This window comes from Nesoenas mayeri (assembly GCF_963082525.1).
Source record: "Nesoenas mayeri genome assembly, chromosome: 6".
Lineage (NCBI taxonomy): Eukaryota > Metazoa > Chordata > Aves > Columbiformes > Columbidae > Nesoenas > Nesoenas mayeri.
Window position 1 is genome coordinate 22,785,761 of NC_137545.1, and position 23,691 is coordinate 22,809,451.

General features: G+C 37.2%; 2 protein-coding genes across 4 annotated transcripts in view; one reads left to right on the forward strand and one right to left on the reverse strand.

Annotated features, from left to right (window-relative positions):
• The window catches only part of SLC25A12 (solute carrier family 25 member 12), a gene marked incomplete at both ends in the record, with an annotated part of 49,325 nt that extends 44,200 nt beyond the window's left edge, over positions 1 to 5,125 (forward strand). The window contains 5 exon segments of the mRNA XM_080346925.1: positions 1,562 to 1,700; positions 3,988 to 4,146; positions 4,337 to 4,427; positions 4,940 to 5,094; positions 5,097 to 5,125. Coding sequence (XP_080203051.1) covers positions 1,562 to 1,700; positions 3,988 to 4,146; positions 4,337 to 4,427; positions 4,940 to 5,094; positions 5,097 to 5,125 — 573 coding nt within the window.
• A 3,034-nt stretch (positions 5,126 to 8,159) lies between these two features.
• The window catches only part of DYNC1I2 (dynein cytoplasmic 1 intermediate chain 2), a 28,633-nt gene continuing 13,101 nt past the window's right edge, over positions 8,160 to 23,691 (reverse strand). For all 3 annotated transcript variants that reach the window (XM_080347242.1, XM_080347241.1, XM_080347243.1), the window contains 11 exons: positions 16,263 to 16,352; positions 15,840 to 16,002; positions 15,648 to 15,747; positions 14,993 to 15,118; positions 13,911 to 14,057; positions 13,468 to 13,581; positions 12,960 to 13,093; positions 11,795 to 11,939; positions 10,826 to 10,966; positions 9,776 to 9,901; positions 8,160 to 9,077 (listed from right to left, as the gene is read on the reverse strand). In XM_080347242.1, coding sequence (XP_080203368.1) covers positions 8,964 to 9,077; positions 9,776 to 9,901; positions 10,826 to 10,966; positions 11,795 to 11,939; positions 12,960 to 13,093; positions 13,468 to 13,581; positions 13,911 to 14,057; positions 14,993 to 15,118; positions 15,648 to 15,747; positions 15,840 to 16,002; positions 16,263 to 16,352 — 1,400 coding nt within the window. In that variant the 3' untranslated portion in view covers positions 8,160 to 8,963. The remainder of the gene's footprint in view (positions 9,078 to 9,775; positions 9,902 to 10,825; positions 10,967 to 11,794; positions 11,940 to 12,959; positions 13,094 to 13,467; positions 13,582 to 13,910; positions 14,058 to 14,992; positions 15,119 to 15,647; positions 15,748 to 15,839; positions 16,003 to 16,262; positions 16,353 to 23,691) is intronic.

A 23,691-nucleotide genomic window follows, 5' to 3' on the forward strand; every position in this document is an offset into this window, starting at 1 on the left:
AACAGTAGTGGAGTTTAGTAGGATTCAGATTTTTTAAGAGTCTAAGTGCTGGGATTTGTCAATAACAAATTCCATGACAAGAAAAGCCCACACTAGACTGTACTGCAGCAGAGTGCCAGTCAACAGATTCCTTCCCCGCAGGTACACTGACTACCATCATTACATATCAGGTGTAATGGAGCAGAAGCTGTTAGTTTTCTTAAACCAGGAAGAGTGTTTCTTCCTGTATCTTCTGCCAGTGCAAGGGGTAATACGTAAATTCAGCAGTTATATGAGCTGTGTATTTACAAAACATAGTTTTACATGGTTTGTCCATAGACCTGCAATAATACTATAAAAATGTGCAAATTTACTCCTAGACCTGAAGCGTTTGGTTTGAATTCAGGAGATGAAATTCATGACCATTATATTTCGTGAAGATCACAGGCGTTCTGGTACATGAGACAAGATTAGCATTTCAGTTTGCAGTAATTAAACAACTGAGCTTACTAAAAATTCTGCTGTTCCTTAGAATTGCCTTATCACTTGTGAATAACTGTAAGAACTCATTTTAGAGCATAAACTATCTGACTGAAAATAATGAAAGGAATGACTTTATCAGGTCTTCTGCTTAAGCAAAATGGGGTTTGTAATGTGTGCTGTCTGTTAATGTAACTGCTGGGTGACTGGCCTCAGATGGGTCCATTGCATGGAGGCATCTGGGTTGGAGTATCACAGGTGGGTATTTGGGCAAGGAGCCGTGTGTTTGTAACATACATGCTTTCAGGGCATGCACGTGAGGTGTTTGGATATGTAAGGGCTTATTCGAGCTTTGTACAGAGGGAGTTATTTTAGTTGGTAACAGACTGATGACTGAAGTTACTAAAAGGAGAATATTAGATATGTTTAATTATGAGTATTCCACTGTTTTTACAGCATGCAAAGTTCTGTTAAGGAGCTCTTTAGTACCAGTTTGTAGCCAGGAGCTATTCCTTGCAATATTATCATAGGCCATTGCTTTGTCTCTCCGTATCTTCTCCTTACTAAATGGCTCCCATTTTGTAGAGGTTTCCCTCTTTTTGCTGACTGTCCAGTGCAGCCTCTTCAGTCAACCAGGTGACAGTCAGTGGAGATCAGTGTGAGGTCTTACAGTCCTCACTGCTATTTTGGTAGTGCTTTTGTGTTTGGTGGAAAAACGGCGTGCAAGGACTTGTCTTGCTGCTTGGTGCTTGTGCATTATTGTCAGGCAGACACAAGGACAGACCTTTCTCACTCTCTTAATCACATTTGGACATACGCTATATAAAAGGCATTTATCCTAGGTACTGATGTTATGTACTGGTTACTGGAATTAGACAGGAACCTTGCATCGTCTTCATTCTAGAAACTGAATTTAGATGTGCTTTATTCTTTTTCAAGTTCAAACCTACATCTCTTGTTTCCCAAGATATTTTATTTTCTGTGTTATTTACCTGGTAGATCAAAGGACTTGGACCTTCCTGGGATCAGGCTGCTTGCTGGATATCAATTTTAACCTTATTTCCAAAATTTATTTGTATTATGTCTCTTTTCTGTGTGACAGGGTGCCAAAGCATGTTTCCTCAGAGACATTCCCTTTTCTGCAATCTACTTTCCTGTTTATGCTCATAGTAAACTGATGCTTGCTGATGAAAATGGCCATGTGGGAGGGCTTAATCTCCTTACAGCTGGAGCCATTGCAGGTAATTTCGCAGAACGTTTTCAAGAAGTAACTTTTTTTTCTTTTGGTGAGCAATATTTAATATTCATTCAGTAGCCCCAACTAAAGGAAGGGTACTGTACCATTGTACCTGATTTAATCTAAATTTGATCACTGTTATCCTTAGTGGGAGGCGATGTAATTTTGATGAGAGCTAATTACATTTGCATAATGTGGATAAACAGCGTAATGCAGCTCAGCAACTTGTAGTCAAATTTGATCTGTCTGTCTCAATGGGGTTTTACTTGTTACTGTGCTCTCAGAGTTGAAGGCTAATTTGAATCTTTGATGAACATTAAATGAGAGATCATAAGAGCTAAGAAGAAAATGACTTATCTAGTTTTGGATTCCTGAATTACTGAGAAAAAACTTTGTTTAAATGTATTTGCTAAAAATAGGGCATTCGTTTGTAAAGACGGTAAAGTTAAGGTATTATACTCTGAAGTTTTAAATATTTTAAGGTGTCTCAAAAATGTTAAGTAGAAAGAAAATAGGCAGCTGTGATAAAAAGGTCTTTTTTACTATCTGGCAAGCAGTATAAAAATACCAGATGTAAGAACTGTAGTGGTGGATATTTAAAAATGCAGACAGAGATGCTGCACTGCTGAGGATTAAATCACTGGGATGACAACCAGGTATCTTCAGGCTCTCAGTGGTGAATGATTCAGTGTTGGAATCTGTGCAGTTTACAAACATTGTTGGGCTGAGCAGACCTTCAGTGACTTGTTACAGTTGTAAGCAATCACAATCTGTACATCAGTCATGAGCCGGCTGTGTGTAAGGAACAGTTTCCTGTACCGGACTTGATGCAGAGCTTGGCCACACCTGCTCTTTGCCACTTGCTGTGTTCCTCATGCCAGAGGGAAGGGAAAGACCTGCCAAGAAACCCGTAACAGATTTGTAGCCCAGCTTATTCTCAAGTAATGCAAAGCTGCCAGAAATGGCAAATTATTTAGCTTATTGCACTCATAGAAGCACATATAAATCTTATTTAACTTGTATCTCATATAAAGACTTAACTCTCTCTATTTTTAGATTGTAAACTTCACAGCTTCTCTTCATGTATTTCTGGGTCACTCATACTAAGTGATGAACCTATTAGAAATGTGTGTAAATCTTGTGGGCCTAGTTTCATAGTGTGTACATGAATCTGCCTTTCTGAATTGCAAGTTTCAAATTCCTGATTGCTTGCTCTATTCTGGTTATACACACACAGTGGAGGGAAGAATCTGGTCTGAATGCATCTGCCTGTAAAGGAAAATCTGCCTATGGTTGCTATTAGTATGTACTTGTAGGTGTAGCTACATTGCTTCTGTTTTCTTTTAAAACCTCCTGAAGTGGCCAGCAGCGCTTTAGAATTTATGATCACTTAGGCAAATCAGCGACTTGTTAATATTTTAAATTCAGTAGTAACCCATTGCAAAGGTTCAACAGAAATCAAAATCAATTCAAAATTCTAAGTCAGAAGATGGTTCCTTTTTGTAACAGGATGAAATTTTTACAGTATTCAGAAGTATTCAGAAATCTCTCAGGTAAACACAGTCACAGACTGTGGAGTACGTTTCTGAAAACTTTCTCCTTTCCTTTGACTAGAAAGCTGAGAGTGGTGCCTTGGAAGTGGAGATTTGTTCTGCCATCACTGTTGGCTAATCTCACGCTGCTGGTACCAAGCAGACTTGTAAAACACCTTCCTTGTCCTCAGTCTGTTTGTGGCTTTGCCTACTGAAGTAAGCAGCATCTATTCTCCTACAGAACAGTCCAGACAGCAGTACAGACAGATTTCTGTAGAGCAAGTGTCCTAAGTAGTAGTTTTCTTATGAATGGGTGTGGAGGATTTGAGTTCCCAAATCAATAATCTATGTAATTTACAAAATATGTTGTAAAGTATTAGCAAATACAGTGAGGCTGCACAAGCAATTTTAGTCATGGGTATTGCTTATTACATATATAGCCTTTGTGTGAATTTAAAAACGCCTCTTATCTTTTTGAAACTACTGTTAATGACAGACCTCTAGAAGACGTTGAGAAAATTGCTGTTGATAGTCTATTATTTTATTTACTATCAGTTATAGCCTTTAAATTTAGAAGAAACTCGAAACTATCATACCACACACAAGCTTATATTATATATCAAATGTAAGAACTTGCACTTTTAGTCATGTCTGATCCTTGCAAAAAATATTGAAGTTTGCAGTCGTATTTTTCAGTTAGAAGTGTTCCATCTTTTACAAGACACTTTGTGCAGATTAAATGTGGTTTTCTTCTAAAAGGTGTGCCTGCTGCGTCTTTGGTAACCCCTGCTGATGTCATCAAGACAAGACTGCAAGTGGCAGCTCGCGCCGGTCAGACAACATACAGCGGAGTTATCGACTGCTTTGGCAAGATCCTAAGGGAAGAAGGCCCGTCGGCTTTTTGGAAGGGAGCTGGAGGTGAGAAACACATTCTGAATATTAAGGCAGACCCCGAATCTGCAAATTAGCACTTGCGTTGTTATGGTCTCAAATTAGAGCAGTATTTACAAGGTCTGATCCTGAACATAACATCTTGTTAAAAATGTTTAGCTTCGCTCCTGAGAAATTCTTTTCTTCCTTTGACACTATGATTTGTAATATTTAACAGCTCGTGTGTTCAGATCTTCACCCCAGTTTGGTGTTACTCTGGTCACTTACGAACTTCTGCAGAGATGGTTTTACGTCGATTTTGGAGGCCTGTAAGTCAAATATTTGCTTTTTAGCTTGCACAAAAAAAAAGCCAAGTTAAAAAAAAATGTATCTTTTTTTCATGCATGGGACCACTTAAACGTGGTGACTTAAGAGCACCTGTACTTAAAATCACAGTATGCAAAAAAATCCCATCCTTATATAATTGAAACTTGAATGCTACTTCTAAGCAGATAAAGAGCCATCTCATATTTATTTTAATACACCACATAAAATTTGTATTTCCATTGTAGCACGGTATTTTGTTCATTTTCCCCGTGTCACTGGAAGTTAATTTACAAAGCTATCAGTAAAAATGTAACTTCAGTCTTGCCCTTGATTTCCCATTAAGTAGCAGTCTGAACTTGACCACAGCAGTGAATTAATTAAGGTCAGCTTTGACAGTCTCCCATACTCACACAAAAGCCTTAAGTATGTAGTCTAGATTTCATAGAGTTATTCAGACTTAAGAAAAGACTTCAAATAAAGGAAAGGCTTTTTTTCTTTTTCTTTTTTCAAACAGCAAACCTTCTGGATCAGAACCTACCCCAAAATCTCGAATTTCAGATCTTCCTCCTGCTAACCCTGATCACATAGGTGGATACAGACTTGCTACAGCTACGTTTGCTGGTATAGAAAATAAGTTCGGTTTATATCTTCCGAAGTTTCGATCTGGCATCACTCAGCTCAAGCAAAAAGTAGCAGCTGAACCTGGAAAAGATGTTTCGACCTAACAAAGTAACGCAGTGGGAAAAGTTCAGGAGAGTAGTACTGTATTTTTTGCAGTCAGCTGCATGTTCTAGCTGAACTGAGCTTGCAACTCTATTTACTCCTTTCTAATATTAATACATACCTGCAGTTGTTTATTTGCACACAAGGAACTGATTGAAGCAGTGGTTCTATGCCTTGTTTTAACCAGTGGCATGAATCTGTACCTAGACTTTGCCTTGCACAGCTTGCATTCAATGTTACTGTACATATTGTACATCTTTGTACAGAGACATCATGGCATCTATACACGTACATTTATATAAGGGGCATTGCAGTTCAAAATGGTTGACATGTACAGAATGTTTTGAAGGTGTTTTGTTAACAATCGTGACAATAAAATATTTAAAAACACTTAAGTCACTTCTTTGTGTTTATGGAAGAAGTCCTGTGTGATTTTTTGTCTTCCCTCCACAGATTATGGATCACAGATTAAAATTTAAGATTAGATGCGCCCATTTAATGAACATCCAGTACAGGACATAGCTTCTGAAGGATGCAGTTCTCTGCTAGGTACAGCAAAGGTTTTAAAATGCAAGTAAGTGTAAGAGAAGACAGTCATTAGATGAGCATATGCAAGATTTTATTTTTGCAGCACTACTTCGTAACAAGGAATTTCCTCAAAATACATGGTAATACTAAACCTGTAATAGATCTCACCTCTATGGTAGCATATTTAAAACCCAGAGAAATATCTGCCAGTTATTAGTTGACTCAAGAAATTTTACGGGATTTATTACTCAGTGTTTTTTTCCAGAGTGGAAAATCATTTTATCAAAAAAAAAAAAAAAAAAGAAAGAAGACATTCTCTTTATTTTTAGATTGTTTTATTATTGAAAGATCAGGTCATTCTGCAGGGGGAAAGACTTACTTTTATATTCTTTTTAAAGACAAAACGGATTGTTTAGACTTCCAGTTGAGTGGACCGCTAAGTAAGAGGAGAAAGGAAAAGCCTGAACTACTTCTGACTTAGTGTCTGCCAAAAGTTTATCGGATGTGATTTTTAAATGCAAAAATCTCAGAGGAAATAGGAGAGTCTGGATTTCTACAGTCCTAGAAGAAAAATAGTCCTACCCCTACAGCCAGAGAGGAGATGAGTGGGTTTCCAGCCTTGCTTACTGAAGTATAACAACCTCTTATCTTTAGTTTTACATGTTTCTTTCAGGGTTAAACACCCTGGAGTACAGAGCATCACAGCAGTATAAACAGATTGGACCTTCTATTATTTTCTTGCTCAGGTGACAGTTTTCTTGCTCATATGACGAGTTTTGGTCAGTTTACATAGAAATGGCTTCTTAAAAACTGAACACTACAAATGCAGACAAGCCCTCCTTCAGTTCTGGCCTCTTGGCAAGATGCAAAAATCTTTTGGTGCTGCATAATGTTTAGTGAGCTAGAGGTTACAGTACATTGTATTTGGGAATTTGATCACTGTTCTGCAACATGCGTATATATAACCCTATTAGAAGGCCTCCTGTATTCTTTTGAATCAGCTGTTCTGTGCAGTTTTCTAGAGACAGGCTTCCCAGGAGCTCTCTCCCATATCCATGTATTTTGTTCTGTGCTTTTCTAAATAGTGGCAAAAATAGTTGGGACCCACTGGCATTTAATCATAGTCACAGCTTGTTGACTGACACCTCAGGAGACTTTACAATGCAAGACAGCATTTGTATTTCTTACAGGTCCAAAACTGGACAGTCTGGCTCCCAGGATGGTCATTTACAGTATCTAGCATCACTGTTGGTCTCCTAATGTTGCAGGTATGGGTTTTACACCATTTTTAACCTGTACTCAACTATTTTGAGAGGGAGGAACACAAGCAGGAGTGACTACAGAATAATTTTGTTGAAAACTATTGAAAGATTGAAATTACCTAAAACTAATGTCATATGACCTATATGTTCATGCCACAATCCATTGAAAGAAAGTCTTATTTACTGGATTGCTGAAAATATAAGTCTGAAGGAAATACATTATTAAATGAGAATTAACAATTCTCAGAAAAAAGCCAACAACTAAAGAAAAACACACACAAAACCCCAAACCAACCAACAAAAACAAGACAACACCACCCCCTCTGCCCCCAGAAACAAACCCACAACCCAGATAGCAGAACATTCTGCTCATTAACAATTCTTGTGCCTGAAGGGTAAAAATCATCACGACGTGCCTGTTCTTTATTTGGTTCACGTGTTTCTCAAGTGAACAGCCAGCCGCTGTTGTGAGGGTGAGGAAAACATACAAGGTAAATGCCAAACTGAACAGCAAGACTTTGCTATTGAAAAGAGAAGGTGGACTTTTGACAAGCCAACAACAATGGAGACCTAAATACATTTTACTTTCAAACCCACTGCAAAAGAGAAACTCCTGAAGACAGAACTGCCTATGTCTCTGAGCTGCTTGTAACAGAACTGAGATAAGGAGAAACACAAAAAAACCTCCAATTTAAGCAATGAAGAAACAATAAGAATACTTCTCAACATAAAGCTGATTAAGGAATATAAACTTATTTTCTACTCTTGGGCACATAAAACAGCTCTTCTGGCACAACTATAAGCTTGTAGTGGATTAAGAATACCAGAAACAAACCTAGAGTCCTAAGTTAAAGCATCAAGACTAGTTTAGTGCCTAATTAGTACAAGTCAGAATACTTACTAAAAACCAATCCTAAACAATTCCCTCCCCCCAAGCCCCAAACCAGTGTTGACACAAAACTTTGTAATGTCTTAAGAAAGATGTATTCAAAAAATGTAACCTTTCACAGAAATTGGAACCATTCTGTTTCAAGCCATTAATTGGTTTTGTTTCAATAAAAATGTTAAAAAGTAATGAAAACATCTTTAACTTGAAATGGAAAATTAGTAGCAAGTCTGTAGTTGACAGAATGCAAATCATCATGCTTTGGAAATTAAATCAAAGTCTAATTCCTTATCCTTTGGAAAAGAAAAACTTCACACCAGCAGCTTGTTTCCCTTTTGTTTGACTGCCATGGTAGGAAGTGGAGGTTGGGGCAGAAAACTCTGGTGTGTGTGCAGTAAAATGAAAGCAGCAGCTCCCAGGAACTTCCTACTCTGAAACCACTGAGGGGACACAGATGAGGGGGCAGGGCAGCTGACAAGTGCTCATATAATATTTATTTATGAATCAGTCTCACCTTTTAATGCACCAATCTAAACAAAAGAACTTGGTTTTAAATATGTATTTAATTAATTCAGGTCTAATTATCGAATAAGTTTGTAACTACAGACAAATTTTTATTCACATATATTACTTACTACAGGAGTCTGGGGCTTATCTATGTATAAACAATGAAACTTACTTGGAACATATGCATGCATATCCATGGGTAATTTAAAGAGTTCAAAATTAAAGAATGCTGCAGAGATTTATTACCTAATGAAGGTTAGTCAGTGTAATATAGAAAGGTTAGTTTAGAAACAGAACTTTTACTTTTCAGAAGTAGATACTGTTACAAAGTCAAAATTTCAGAAGCCCAACAGCAAATTTACATCAGGTTAGTGTTTCAGCAAAAGAAGTTTCTTGCAAAGTCAAAGTTAATTGTATTAAAAGTTACAGAAATCCAAGAATGTGCTTGTAATATATATATAAAAAGTGACAATGCAAGATCAGATTTTCAGTGATCTTAATACATTTTCGAAGTCCATAGCTGAATGCATATATTCCGTCCTTAACCTATTATTTGAACTGAGACATGCTTACACGTTTAAGATTTGCATCAAATCATTCAAAAGTCAATGCTGCTGCCTGTTTTTACAGATCTACGCGGGTATGCGGGTTGCAGCTTCCTCTTCGGCGTCAGCTCTGTTAGCGTTTATCTCTGCCAGTGTTCGACCAAATCGAGTCCACTCATCACTGCGAGGAACGGCAATTTGCTGTTGACACAGAGAATGTTATTTAAACCTACTGATAAATAAAAAATGAGCTCATTTTGAGTGAGTGCTCAAGTAATGTTCACAAGAGGTTCCAATAGAAAAACTTGCCTTTAGTTAATGTAAAATTTTTTTAATGAAAATAGCCTGAATACCAAAAGCTCTCACTAAGAATAAAAGAAGCCAGTATTTAAGTATGTAATGATCCTGTTACAAGCTGCATTGTACATCGCCATCTGAGAGACTCTCTCCAAAGAGGAATACTAATGCCACATCCTCATCCAGTTACGTACTACTGGAGTACACACGCTTTCAATAGCAGCAGCTTCCCTACAGGAACGAAGTATAGACTGCTTCACTGCTCAATTTTTGTTTGATACTTCTCAAGCTATGGTCAGAATTCATATGTACCACAGTTGCAAAGAAGATAAAATATCTACAAAGAAAAGCATTGATTATTTCATCTTATTTCATCAGTTTTACAATAATGCTTTTACTTTTTGATTGGCTGCCAGATAGTATACTAAAAAGTTACGCTAGAATACCTAAAATAGACACAAAGGGAAACATTCATTTGAATATACAAATTAAATCTTATTCCTCTAATTACAGGGGAAAAAGTTAAAAGCACATTGCTAAATAAAAGTTAAAGAAACTTGAGTGTTTTGTAATATACTTTGCACAATACATGGTATACACACCTCTCCCACATCATAGATAACTATTTGTCCCTCCGAATCCCCAACAGCAATCTCTCTCCCAGAATGTGTCCATCTCACACGGTTCAGAGCAGGGTTGCCCTCCACAGTAATGCTTGCTGTTGGCACCTGTATCCATTCAAAACACAATGTTAAAAATGCAGGAGGATTCCATAAGCTATCGATTACACAATGCACCTACTCCCTAGGAAGTGCCCAACATTTCACCTGTGGCACAGTATGCAGATCTCAAAGACTTTCAGTGGCCTTAAACTATCACCAGTGACATGACCAAACCAACACATCTTCTGTCCCTTGGCCAAAGTACAAACATGCTCTGTCAAAGGCACATCAGCACTCTGGTCATGAGACAGGAGGCACACGTGTGTTCAGCCAGACAGCAAGGAGGGGGGCCCTGGCATCTCACGGAAGATTACAACAGAGGGCAGGGATGAAATCTGCTGCTTTGGCAGGTCAAATCCTGTCCAAAAGTGAGAACCAGGTGACTCCAATTTGAAGCCATGGGCTGGCACATGCTCCTACAGAACTGCATGCTATTCTGTATGCAGTTTTAAAAAAGATTAAATTTAAGTACTGAATATTTGTGTATTTTGTCCTCTTGCCTACCTCCAGTAAGTCTTTGAAAAGGTTTATAATATAATTAAGTTTATAACTCACACCAGAAAACCCAAAATTATCTAAGTTTAGAAACAAATTGCCATTTCACTGCAGTATTACTATGGCAATAGAAATATGGCAATAGGAGCAATGGTGGTGTGTGGGTAACAGTTTTGTTCACACTGTTAGGTTACAGGCTGCCAAGACCATACTGGGGGACATCTGTAATCACTATCACAACATGGATCAATGTTACACCAAAAGATGTTTTGCATTCTTGTTACAGGTAAAACAATTTAATTACCACTGTTATTTGTTATAAGGAGTCATTTCAGTTAAAACCCAAACTAAACCACTATGGTAAACCCCTGACAATTTTTTGAAGTGTACAAACATTTTTGCAGCTCCAAGTGACTATTAAGCCGACTGCCTCACCTCAGTATCGTTGTTGAGATTCCACAGGTCGAGCCTGCCCATTCCATCCACACAGGCAAACAGGGCAGGGTGAGTTGGAGACCACATCACATCGTAAACATAATCTGAGTTGTCTTCAAACGAGTAGAGGGGTTTGTTATTCTGAAAAAAGCAAATACAACAATGTAATACCCAAACTCTGCACTTCAAAATTACAAAGCTAAGGGGTAAAGCAAAATACAGACCTTCTGAACAGCATTATCAGCAATAACCAAAAAGTGATTCACATTTTTACTTACTTTAAAAAATGTCTCAGCAAAACCAGCAAAAAATTAATGCCATTATTAAAGAGATGCTTTGCAAAGCATGCAACCTTTTTCTTGGCTGCTACTATAAAACAATCAGTAGCAAACCAATACTGTAAGAGATTGTAAATTTAATGCATTAATAATATTGTAAACAAAGGCAATGATAATTCAGTGACAGCACTTCAGGCTGTTACTGAGAGATTCTAACTCCACTTCATCTGCTTTGCATTCCTCAGGACATCAAACAAACAGCAAAAGAAGTAATTCTGGCAATGGGAATGACAGATATTTCAATTGTGAGCCTCATTGAGTTTACCTGACATAAGTTTTGGTGCTCTTAGTCCTCCACAAAATTGTAGCAAAACATTTGCCTTAAGCATAATATGAAGTAACTTATTTTACAACATGATTTTACATTGTAATCGTTGTTGATAACAGAGGGCAAAAAGATGAACAGAATGGATCAGAAGTATACAAATGACGTACAATCTGAAAGCAAAGCTTTATGTTGTTAACTATAGTTTTGTTCATCAGCTGTCTCCTCGTTGCAGGACTGCTGCTAGGAACCTGGAGAGCATCACACATTTGACTTCAGTTGACTTAAGTTGAGGTAGCTTACATTATAGCACCACCTTGTGTCAAGGACTACGAAGAAAACCACTGAACTATCTATTTAAGTTACCTTAGTTGTCCAAAGCTTTACTGTCCAGTCAAAAGAAGAGGTGACAAAAAGATGTGAGAAGTCTACAGGTCCAACTGCCGCATGGCAGTTGATACCTGTGATTGGTCCCTGGTGTCCTTCAAACATCTCACTGATTCCAGCTTTGCTGTTTTAGAATATATAACCAAGGTTAATTTATCTGGAAACCATACATCTACAGACAGAGATAGCACTGAAATGCAATTTAAATATAGCCACAAGAAGATTTTTTGCTGCTTCGTATGGACATTACCCTGCTGCAAAAGGCTTCATCAGAACGGATCACAGAAGATCGGGCTTGAATACGGACCATGACTTCAACATGTATTTCCTGCTAACCTTAAGTGCCATGATATGCCACAGGAAGAAGAGACTAATTCAGCAGGTACCAGCCCCCACATTTGGCTACACTGTTCTCCAAACAATAGCTAAAACTTCCATTCATACAAAGAACAAAATCCAGTCCTCAGGAATGAGCATGAAACTCCCACTGACTTAACAGAAGTTGCAAGTACCTTAGGGACACAAGGTACAGACACAAACCAGTAACAGTATATCCCTAATAGCCTCCTATCAGAAGCAATGAAAAAGAAGGGGGAGAACAGATGGGAAAGATGTTATACAAAAGTGATACAATTTTGGGTATTTTGGAACCAAAAAGCTGTGCAGCAAGGGTGATGTGTATTTGAGATGAAACCTGGACACTCAATTATATTTAAGAAAGCAATTGATAAGATACAGTCAGACAATTTCAAAATAGATTGAACAGCAGGAGAAAGGCTGGCCAATTTAAGATTTGTGCGTGATGTTACTGTACAATTATCTACAGAACCGATACTAAGTTTGGAATGTTCTGCTACAATTCAAATGAATTAAACTGCAGTGACCTACAGTGCCCTCATCAACACAAACGACTCCTAGGCACACAAGGCAGAAGAGAACCAATTCAATATTCCAACTTCTTCCATTTTTAATGAAGATCTTACTCAGGAAAAAACATGCACTGGAATTTATATATGGCTATTTTGAACTCCTTCAAGACAAAGGAGCAAACATGCCTTATATATAATTTTAGGAGTGTAAAGCATGCAGGGACTTATCCTTTCACTATTTTTATCTCCTTTGAATAACGAAAGTGTGTATTCACCTGCCATGACGGCACGCAGTGTACACTGAGCCTTCTTCACTGCCAACAACAAAGTTGTTGACATCTCCAATGGGGAAGGACATGCAAGTAACAGCCACAGCCTTGGACTGTTTGTGAACCAGCTCCATGCTATCCTGTAATGAAAGTAACAGCAACTTACTTTAAAACCAGCCAAACAGAACCACTGACATCTACAAAGTAATTTATACATCTCAGTAGTAGGGGTTTTTTTTGTATTTTACTTCTAAATAATTGGGCAGGAATAAGAAAGTTATTTTTATTAAAATGGTGTTTACCACTAACACAAGTGCAACAAAAATACACAAAATGACCAAGAGACAATATTTGATTCCATGAGCCGGGAAATATTTTATCCAATATGTGTCAAGCTACTTCAAGTATAATTCTGTGTGTTGGGAAAATGTTCATTAATACTTTTTAGATTCATTACGTTTTTTACAAAAGATTCATCTGGAATAGATACTATATATATCCAAAGTTACCTTACCTGGGGTTGGGAAAGCATGTCCAGACTCCAAGAGCATATTTTCCCATCAGTTGAGATACTAATCAAATTATGAGCATTCTGGGTCCCAACAACATTCACACAGTACACCGGGTGCTAAGAAATGTAAAATACTATCAGAAAAAGGAATTTCCAAGTAACAACCAATTCTGGTATAATTAATAGACAGTAAAATATACAGCTCCACCACTTAACAAAGCATAACAAATTGATCATAGTAAGTACAAAGAATACTCCCCTACAGAACTCATACTTGTTTTTCTGACACTTTGATTTTTATGAATAGCCTGATTCTTCAGTGACAGCATTGGAAAAATATGGACATAAACATTTAAGCATTATCAATCAAGCACACTGGACAGAGCTTCCTAGAGGTTAAATACATCTCAACAAGGAACAGCCCTTGAAGACTTTTCACCCCCTACCGTGTGAGCAGCAGCCGAAAGCGGAGTTCTCTGCACTGGGGTTCTCTTATTGCTGCGATTATCCCAGAGCACGATTTGGCCTGAGTACGTGCCACCAACCACCAGATTGGGATGAAATTTTGCAAATGTAGCTGACATCACTGCTGACTGAAAGGAAGAAAACAAACAAACAAACAAAACACACAAAAATGACCATTCAATGATGCTATGTCTAAAACCACAAAAAAAAAAAAGGGGGACCAATTATCAGAATAAGTTGTTTGCCTGGATTTATTTGATACACTATTTCACTGTCTAATTACTTAAGGATTCACAAACCCTTTGTGAATGCCCAGTCTTTTAGTTTCTTTTTTTTTCATATGTATACATTTGTATCCCTCCTAGCATAGTCTGTTAGCAAGGGAAGGCCCAGGAATGCACATTATTTAATAAAAGTTTTGCCACATTCTGCAGTCATTTTGTTAGAGAACGTACAGATCCATTTTGATACAATAGTTACTTTTGCAATCTGGGATTTGACAGTAATCTGACATCTCAAGATTAAATTTTGATCCAACTATGTAATTTTTCAGCATTATGGCATTTTGAAAACAAAGTGGCTATCCCAGGTTTGGCATAATGGAAGAGATTTGCATGTTTTTATCTTTCAGAAAACTATTAGTACACCTCCATCTGCCTTTTTCTTGACGCGTATGTTTCCAGTTTTCATTCTTGCTCCATCTCCCCAGGCCATCTTCATTTGATTCAGTAAAGTAATATCTAGTAGTATATAATCCCACTCAACCCCCTTACACACAAACCTCCTTTGTGGTTCAATCATTACACAAGAAGGTTGTTTTGTTTTTTAAATAAATTAAAAGACTAAAATCAGTTCTCAAGCAAGACTGAATTCTGAAATATGTCAAATTCTGAAATAGAATAATGTTTCTAAACAGAAATCTCTAGCTATCAACATCCATTTGCAAATACATGGGGTTAAAGTGAATGCCAGCCCAATGTAATCATTATGTTGACAAGCTAAGGAAGGTACATGTTCAAGTTCATCAACAGAAAACCTTTACCCTCCTGAGACAGAGTCATACCTGACAGTGAAAGACATACTCTGGAGTAGTTTTCTTGTACTTCATATTCCATACAAGGGCCACCCCATCAGGCTCATGAGGTGCATCCTCATTGTTGTTGTAAGAGGCTACAAGTAATTCTGGGTACTGGAAAATAAGTGAAATAGACTCAAAGTAAGCAAGATGACTAGGTAATGGTCCAGATAATCCTAGAATCTTTGTTTACTTTTGCCAAAACAGGGTTAAAAAAACCCCCAAACAAGAGAAGCCACTTGACATTATATATAAATGAGAAATTGTCAGTTAAAACTGTAACTGTTTCAAATTTTGCTCATAAAACATTATTAACATATACATTCGAGTCTTGTTCTTCATAACTTGCTTTCAAATGTAAAAAATGTTATTTTTAAGTGAGCTTTTTTTAGTGAAGCTACAGTTAACCTCTTACAAAGTAGTCCATAAAACAGAAACAACTAGGTCAATGACTTTCTTCATAATACAAACCTTTTGCTATTTTTCACAAAAGATTAACAGCTCTGTTTTTTGCAAACTATGGAACATGTAAGGAACACATTTAGAAATAGAGCCCCTATCAATTGTACTTATAGAAGGGTCAAGTTCATAGAAGTAGAAGAATTTACAAAGATAACTGTTTCATGTAAGCACTGCTTTTTACCTGAGATGACCAGTCCAAACAACTGACGACACGATGCTTCGACCAACGTTCATCAAAAAACTGCCTGTTCAAGGAGAGCTTTGCTCCTGCTTGAATCTCCCTGTTAAGGTAATTAGAAGATATTAGCCTTGGATCACTTTTTCAGTTACCAATATTGCACACTCACAGTAAAGTATTCAACATTCACATTACCCTTCCTTGTCTTCTAGGTCTCTTCCGCTGTAGTCAAAGAAAATGTTGATTTGCTCAGAAAGGGCTCTTTCGACAATCCTTGTGGAGTGGTCAAAGAAACTTAAAAATTCTTCGGAATGCAAAATTTGTTGTTTTTCCTCTTCTGTAAGTTCATGAGGGGCAGCTGGAAAAGAATTATATGCACATTCTCTGGACTGCATACTTTCATCAGGTCTTTCCAAGAAAGAAAAAGAGTATTTATCATGATGCTGAAAATTTCCCAACATTCATAGATTTTAAACACATTTTTCCATTTTATATTTTGCTAGTTGATTGTTAAAATGTAAATCAAAATAATTTCAAGTTAATGGAAAGAAAATAAGTTTAAAATTTATCAATGCCTTCCTTTACATCACATTCAGAATGCCTTGAAGTGAACTGTACCTTCCTCCTCCTCCTCTTTTTTTAACGTTTTTTCTTCCTCAGGTTCAACTAATGGTTTTGGTGCAACCACATCATCTTCATCTTCCTCATCTAAGGAGAAACATTATGGTGAGTCTGTCAATGTTTTTAAAGAGGAACAGTAACATTCAATATAAATCACAAATAAGCTGATTTAAAATGGTATCATTTAGCTTAAAATGGTTGTAGTTATAAAGTGCAGTCCCCAGGATTACATTATCTCAAACCAATAGATCATTAGAACACTGTCTACACCTGGATTTTAGTTGCACTAAATTATGTAGTTGTGTAAACTGAAATAAGACACATAAGAAATTGTGAAGAATCCAAAGTGGAAATCTCTCTTACAAGCATTTATGATTCCGCACAAAACCATGTGGTGGATGCGTGTTCTGTGTAACATACTGACACATTAATGCTGCAGCATAAAGAAAAATCAAATGTCTAAAATAGTCTACGGAACAGCTGCTTACTTGTGATCTGAAACCATCAGAGTCTAATGGGTCTTCGCATGGCATGAAGATGGCTTACATTAGCTTTCAGGTTGCTATTCTGAGAGGCAAATTTTGCTAAAGATAATAGCAGAGAGATTACATTTTTTCTGTCATTCTAAATGCAAGTCTCATCATCTGTATCATGTTTGGCAATGAGAACTTTACAGTAAAATGTGTTTTCCCTAATTGCAATGAATAACAGAAAATGTTAATGTTCAGGAATACTGACAAGGTTTACGGCACTTTCTGCATTTCTACATTTTATTCTTTGAATACTGTAAACCAGAAAATAACTTTAAATTACTTAGTTTTGCAGAATATGCATTTCCTGGCTTTTCTTCACCCATTTTCTAGAATCAGCTTCTGAAAAGACTATTTTTATTGGTTAAACAGCTATGTCATCTGTTTATAGGGGAACGGCAGCAGGCGTCGTCTGCTGCACGCCTCATCACGAGTAATGAGACAGTATTCAACAGGAACCAGGCTTGTTTGTTGCAGCCATCTCCCGGACCCAAGTGCAAAGTTATCTAACAAAACAAAAAAAAAGGAGCCACATGCACGCACACAAAAAAGGAGGAAGAAAAAAAGAGGGTGGTCAAGGGATGGGAACCAGCTGCCAAGCCATGGTCCCAGCAGCCCGGCCAGCTGACTAGATAGCAACAACCAGATGGCACTGCTGGGATTGTCTCTCTGCTGCGAGGTGGCAATGGGATGGCACAACATTTTTCTGCCTGACTGCTTCCAATCATGTCTTTCCCCAATGGCAAGCCTGTGCAATTACCAGCACTCCAGGAGGTCTGCAGACAAGCCTTTACCCTGCAAACAAAATACAGCTTGTAGGCCATACCAGCTGCCAAACCACACACATAGTGATAGGTTTAAAGAGGTCTGAATCTTTCTAACTCCATAGTATAGGCAATAAAAATATAACTGTACCTGCAGGAAAGAAAGCTTTAAATGACACTATATAATGCACACAATAATACAAACTCCAACTTAATCAAAATGATAATGACGTATGCCAATCGTACATTACTTGAAATTGAGCGATTTTTACGTTCTGACAAGTTTACAGAACTGGGATAAATGGCATGAATGATTTCAATATATGCTCATACTTTTGAACCAAATGGTGAAGGTTAAAATCTTTCCTTTCAAGGGCCTCAATCAGCCACAAAGGAAAACAGTAATCACTGTCTTTTCAGCCAGCCCAACCGCATTTGTCAGCCCTTTCTCCGTCAATGCAGCCAGAGCAATCAACCTGCCAAACATTCAGAATGGAAAAACAATCTGAAAATACAGGGTATAATGCACCTGCCAGTGAAAATGGCCATTTCAAGAAAAGCTAGTGATCTCAGTGACCCTGCTGAGGAGGCGGTGGTGCAAAGGGGAAAGAACGCGTAAAAGAATTCTTAGTGATCTCCACTCTCTTGCACATTGACACTTCCTTACAAAGCATGCCAATTACAGCTTTTGTGCTACTTAAAAAAAATGAAAGCTTTTTTGGGCAAAATAATCACACAGAGAAACAGAGAGATACTGCTCCTTTTTAGATGGATTCGCTCGTACAGCGGACTAGTAATCTGAAAACTGTGTAACTTGCAGCAATTCTAAAGAATGGTATTCTTAATGTCAAACCACTATAGGTGTGAACACCGATTAATTAAAAAATGTAATAGGAGTTAACACACATGATTTTGAGAACAACACATACAGGACCAAATATTCACATTAGAGCCGCCCAGACAAACATCTCCCTCTTGTTTGCTCTGCCAATCAATTTTGCAGATTTAAATGATGCCTTCAAATTTTGAAATTTGGTTTTGGGTCACCTCCCATACATTATTCCAGCTTTGAAAGTTCCAAATTAGAAATTTCAGCCCAACCCCCCCATTAGTCATACTACACTGATTCTAAGTACCATTTTCAGTGACAGGAGTCAGATTCTTGTCAAATGCAGATGGTCAACCCCTTAGTGCTAAGTGACCTTCTAATCTACATATTTTATTCAAAAGATCATATAGTTGATTGCTCCTGCCTTTTAATGTTTGAAACATAAATGGCATATATTATACAGAGATCTAAATTCCTTCATAGTACTTTCAGTGCATACAGCTAGCTGATATTACTCCATTTAAATGCAGGATACAGCACTTATTTTAATATTCTCAAAATATCAGAGTTGAAATTGAACATGTCATCTCACTGTGATTTATCTGTAACTACATAAATCTAAAATCTTCTCTCTAAAAAAAAAAAGTCATATACAAACTTTCTCATTAAGGGATCTGGAGAAAAAAAGAAAAATAAACCCTACCACCACCACCCAAAAAAAACCTCACATACGCAAGTTCTTAACCTCATTATCCAAAACTAGGATGCTTTCTTATCTGAAACTAGGATGCTTTCTCACAGAAGTTTACAACCTAAAAAGGCAGCGTGAAGCTGTTGAACAACAAAAGATAGAAGAATTTCTTGTTTTAGTTACTTCTCCTGTCTCTCCTTTATCTTGAATTCATTTAATAACAAGCCAGGTGCTGGTATTGGCAAGGAACTGGCATAACAATAATATATTATACCCAGCAAACACTGAAAGATTGGACTTCCTATTTCTGAAAAAGTTCCACATCTAGTAGGTGAAGAACCCATGATACAGTGGTGTACTGCATTTATTTCAAGTCAGCTACATAAATTTGGAAACCTTAAAGGCACTGTCTAATTTCGTCCTCCTTATTCACTATTGACTGTACCTACTGGCATTTTATGCCACTTCAATAGTCAGTATACCAAACACAATTTTGCATTTAAAATAGCCTGCTAAGACTTAGAGAAGTCATAGTGCCACGAAGACAAGAAATGGGACTCTGTCACATCAACATATTGATAAATATTTATTATAGTATGCTAAGGGATTAACTCCATGTTATTTCTGACAGGAGAACAGGGGATCTAAGTTTATAAACTGAGCAGTAAAGATTGCACAAAAAGAGCAGCTACTTTAATAGTGACAAATTTCCTCGTTAATGAATGCTAAAAACAGGTTTAATGAACCACTGAATTTTTATTTTGAGTTAACACTGAAATTGTGATGTATTTTGGCAAGACAGAAAGAAAAGCAGTGCTGTAAATTAGGCTGCACCCTGCAATAACACTATTGAGTGAAGTTCCAGTTGTCTGAGTAATCTGTTGCTGCAGAGCAGGTTAATCAAAGTTAAATCATCTGTGAAATGGGTGGCTTTTGTTAAGCTGAATGTCTTCATATCAAGTTTTCCCATCTATATTTCACTGTACATTTAAAGCATGTACAGGATAATACATGAATATATAAAGGTCCATTATTTCTTTTTTTTTTGAATATTAAAATGTAGAAATGCTTCATTCACTGTAACAGCATCCAAAAAGCCAATCCTATACACCAAATTGTTATTATTTTGCTTAGGTCAGATTTAAAAGGACAAAAATGCTTAATATTTTCATTGTGTGTCTTTTGAGATTTCACCAGACAATATTTCACCAAAGAACAGAGCTAATACAGTAACACTGTCTGCAGTTGGTTGTGATTGCACATGCACAATACTGTACAGCAGCACTAAATAACAAGTATCCCGTTAGCCCCAGAAAAGCTGTAACTGTGACAGCTGAGCAGAATCATATCCCGCTATATGCCTATCTTTCTGTGGATTAACTACTGTGAGGACTCATAAAACATCTTTATTGGGTATACTGATGACTAACTTCATTCTATGCAAATTTGAAGAATGAGTTAGCAAATCAAAGAAAGAAATATTATAAAACAGTGCAGTGTAGCAAGAAATACAGATAAGAAAAACAACTGAGCACCAATGATTACAGTGCTCTGTGTGGTAGCCAACATGGAGCCTGCAGAACATTAAGGCATATGCCAGAGTTCACATCTGAATTGTATCTCTGTTGCTGAAACTGGTTCTACTGCCTGCTAGAAAGAAATGAGTGTATGAAGGGAACACAATTTCAAATGTATTTTCAGAGAGGAGATCTGAAAATCTGCTTCCTGATACAGCATGCCAAATAGAAGCTAAATAACAGTCCTAATAACCACTTGACCACATCAACTAAAAAGCATGTCACCGAAATTGGACAATGAGGGAAACAGGCAGCAGTGTTATACACAGCATCACAGGAGGTGAGAAATGGACTCAGAGAGTAGAGAAGGGGACAGCAGAATAAGGACACTGGGGAATGGAGCAACCTGAACTCAGGATGTTCATGTTGTGATTGTGACAGAAGTTATTGAAGTGTAGTACTGGTGTAGAGGTGTAGATGCCTAGGCTTATTAGTTATGAAATAAGGAAGAACAGCATTGAGTATGCACAACACTTATCAAGCCAAAATAAATCTGTTTGGTCCCTAAACAAAAATATGGCCATCTTTACTGTATCACAGAAGGATAAACCCCCCCAAAACAACAACAGGACATGCCAAGAGAACAAGAGGAAAAAAAAGTATTTTCTCTGATATATTCCTCAGAAAAATAAACCATTTCCTGATTTAATTTCTTTTACATAATAAAGAAGTTATAAGACTATGACTATTGAAAATTCCAGGGGGCTGGGGAGTGTGGGGGAGGAAAAAAAAAGTGCTAAAGACATACATGTGTCAGTATTTTCATTAAAAGGAAGAAGTTAAGAAGCTTGAGAGCACCAAGACCACCATCCCGACAACATTTTTTCCTTTTTCCTTCTTCTATATCCTTATTCACTCACTAGTATACATGGGACCTTGAGGAAAGAGCAGCTGTGGGTTGCACCCATCATACAAAAAGACCATATATCTAGTATTGCAGATTTATCTTCTAAGTCTACTTTGGATGTGGGCATCTTCCTATAAGAACTGTGAAACATGTTTACTAACTTCAACTAATGGGAAAATTTAATAATCCATACTGTTCAGAATACAGTGAACGACTTCTGTGGCAAAATAGTTCATGCTCTGAAGATGACTCCATCTCTAATCACAGAGTGAAACCGACTTCAAGGAGAGATCTCGATTTTATTGTTTTACAGTATTATAAAAAGAATCAACCTTCCTAAGACAGGCAGTTTCTCAAATACTTTGAGGTCATAATAAATAAACATACTAGTACTGCAATAAAATAATGGAAGTTATGAGAACTGTTAGCACACTAAATGCCTCCCCTGCCTCAGGAAGCTGTCACATTTCAAAATTAAGAGCTGGGCATTGTGTAAGAGAAAGACAAGGCTATCTACTGCTTTGGAGACAACACTTCAAAGTGGTGGCGGTGAAGAAATGTGGAAAAGTCGTCATTCCAGCAGTCAAAAGGAGTCTTAGCATAAAGAGGCTACAGTGCCACAAGCACTGAGGCTACCTCCTAGCTCTGCCTTCTAGGGCTCCATGCAAACTGATTCTTCTTTCATTACAAATGGAGACCCACTGGCTAAAAACAGAGAAGCCTCTTATCTGCAAGACAGTGGAAGGGAGTTACTTAACATTTTAATATTGTCTAGGATGGTGCAACATCTGAACTATACAGAATCATTAACATATGAACTTAGTCTACCTTCTCTGACTACAGAGTTTTCCTGTTTTGTATTTCTCAACTTCCAAATGGAGTCTTTTTTATCAATTTCTGAGATAAGTGACCTTCACATTTTAAATCCAGAACCGTTCAGGTGAAATGTACTCATTATTTAAATGTAACTGTTTGTTAACACGGAATCAAAATAAGGCATCCCTAAAGGCCAACTTTAAGTTGAGGACATGAAATCTCCAGCGTGTAACTATCATTTTGTTTGTGTTGCCACAAATATTTCTATGACAATTAGGAACTGTTTTAGTTTAAAACAAGTTTACTCCTACTTTCTACCTGTCCCACCAGACAGATTGGTTGTAGTTTAAATGTTTCCTAATTCAGCTTACAATATAACTACATAACCATTGTGGCACACAGAAATAGAACAAAGATTTCTTTTTAGTTTTTTGGTGTACGGTGTGTGGGGCTTTTTTGTTTCCCCCACCCATATCAGCGTTAGCACAATTCAGCCTACAGCACAAGTGGACCTAAACCTGCAGAAGGACTGCACAGCGTATCTAATAAAATTCCCTCTATTTTCCTTTGTTCGAAAGCACAGCTCCAACAGCATTGTAAAAATCTTAAGATACGATAACTAAGAAAGGTCTAGTTCACTTTATTTTATAAGGAAACGTGAACACTGAATCTAACCAGACATAGAACTTGTTGCTGTACAAGGAAGCTACTGAGGATTACTTGTATGTGTAAACTCAGTTGCAAGCTCAACTTTCCAGTGTACTTTGTAAGATTATCTTTAGTTTACAGTATAACCTCTAAAATAAATAAATTAAAAACACAGGAACTGAGATTGTGAGAAGAAATGAGAATCAATGAGATCCATTCTATCTAATTCTAATGTATATAATTGCACTCTAAAAATTCAGCATATTTCTTCTGACAATTGTTTTAAAGGCCTCAAAGTTTTCTTCCCATAATAAAAATCTCTCACCTAGTGACTCCTTTTTTTTGGAGGCAGCAAGATTTATTTTTTTCAAACTTATGTCCCATTTCAGATGTCATCATAAATTCTGAATGTAGAGCTCAATTGTGAATGTATTTAGGCAATCTTAAGATAGATCTTAAAAAGATCCTCAACACTGAAATGGTGAAAAGCATCCGTAAGTGACTTTTGTGAAGTACACATATATAAAATAATGCTGACGGCCCTCAAGAAAGCAGTGTTATTTTTAAGGTGGAATGGATCAGGAGACATCTGCATTGAGAGAGCTTTCTGGTAAATGCAGAAATACGGATGACCCATCTTTCCAACTCCACTACATTAAACCTCAACTACACTCTATCTACTGAGTGTGAAACTAAGATCATACAACCCCAGGCATTTTCCACT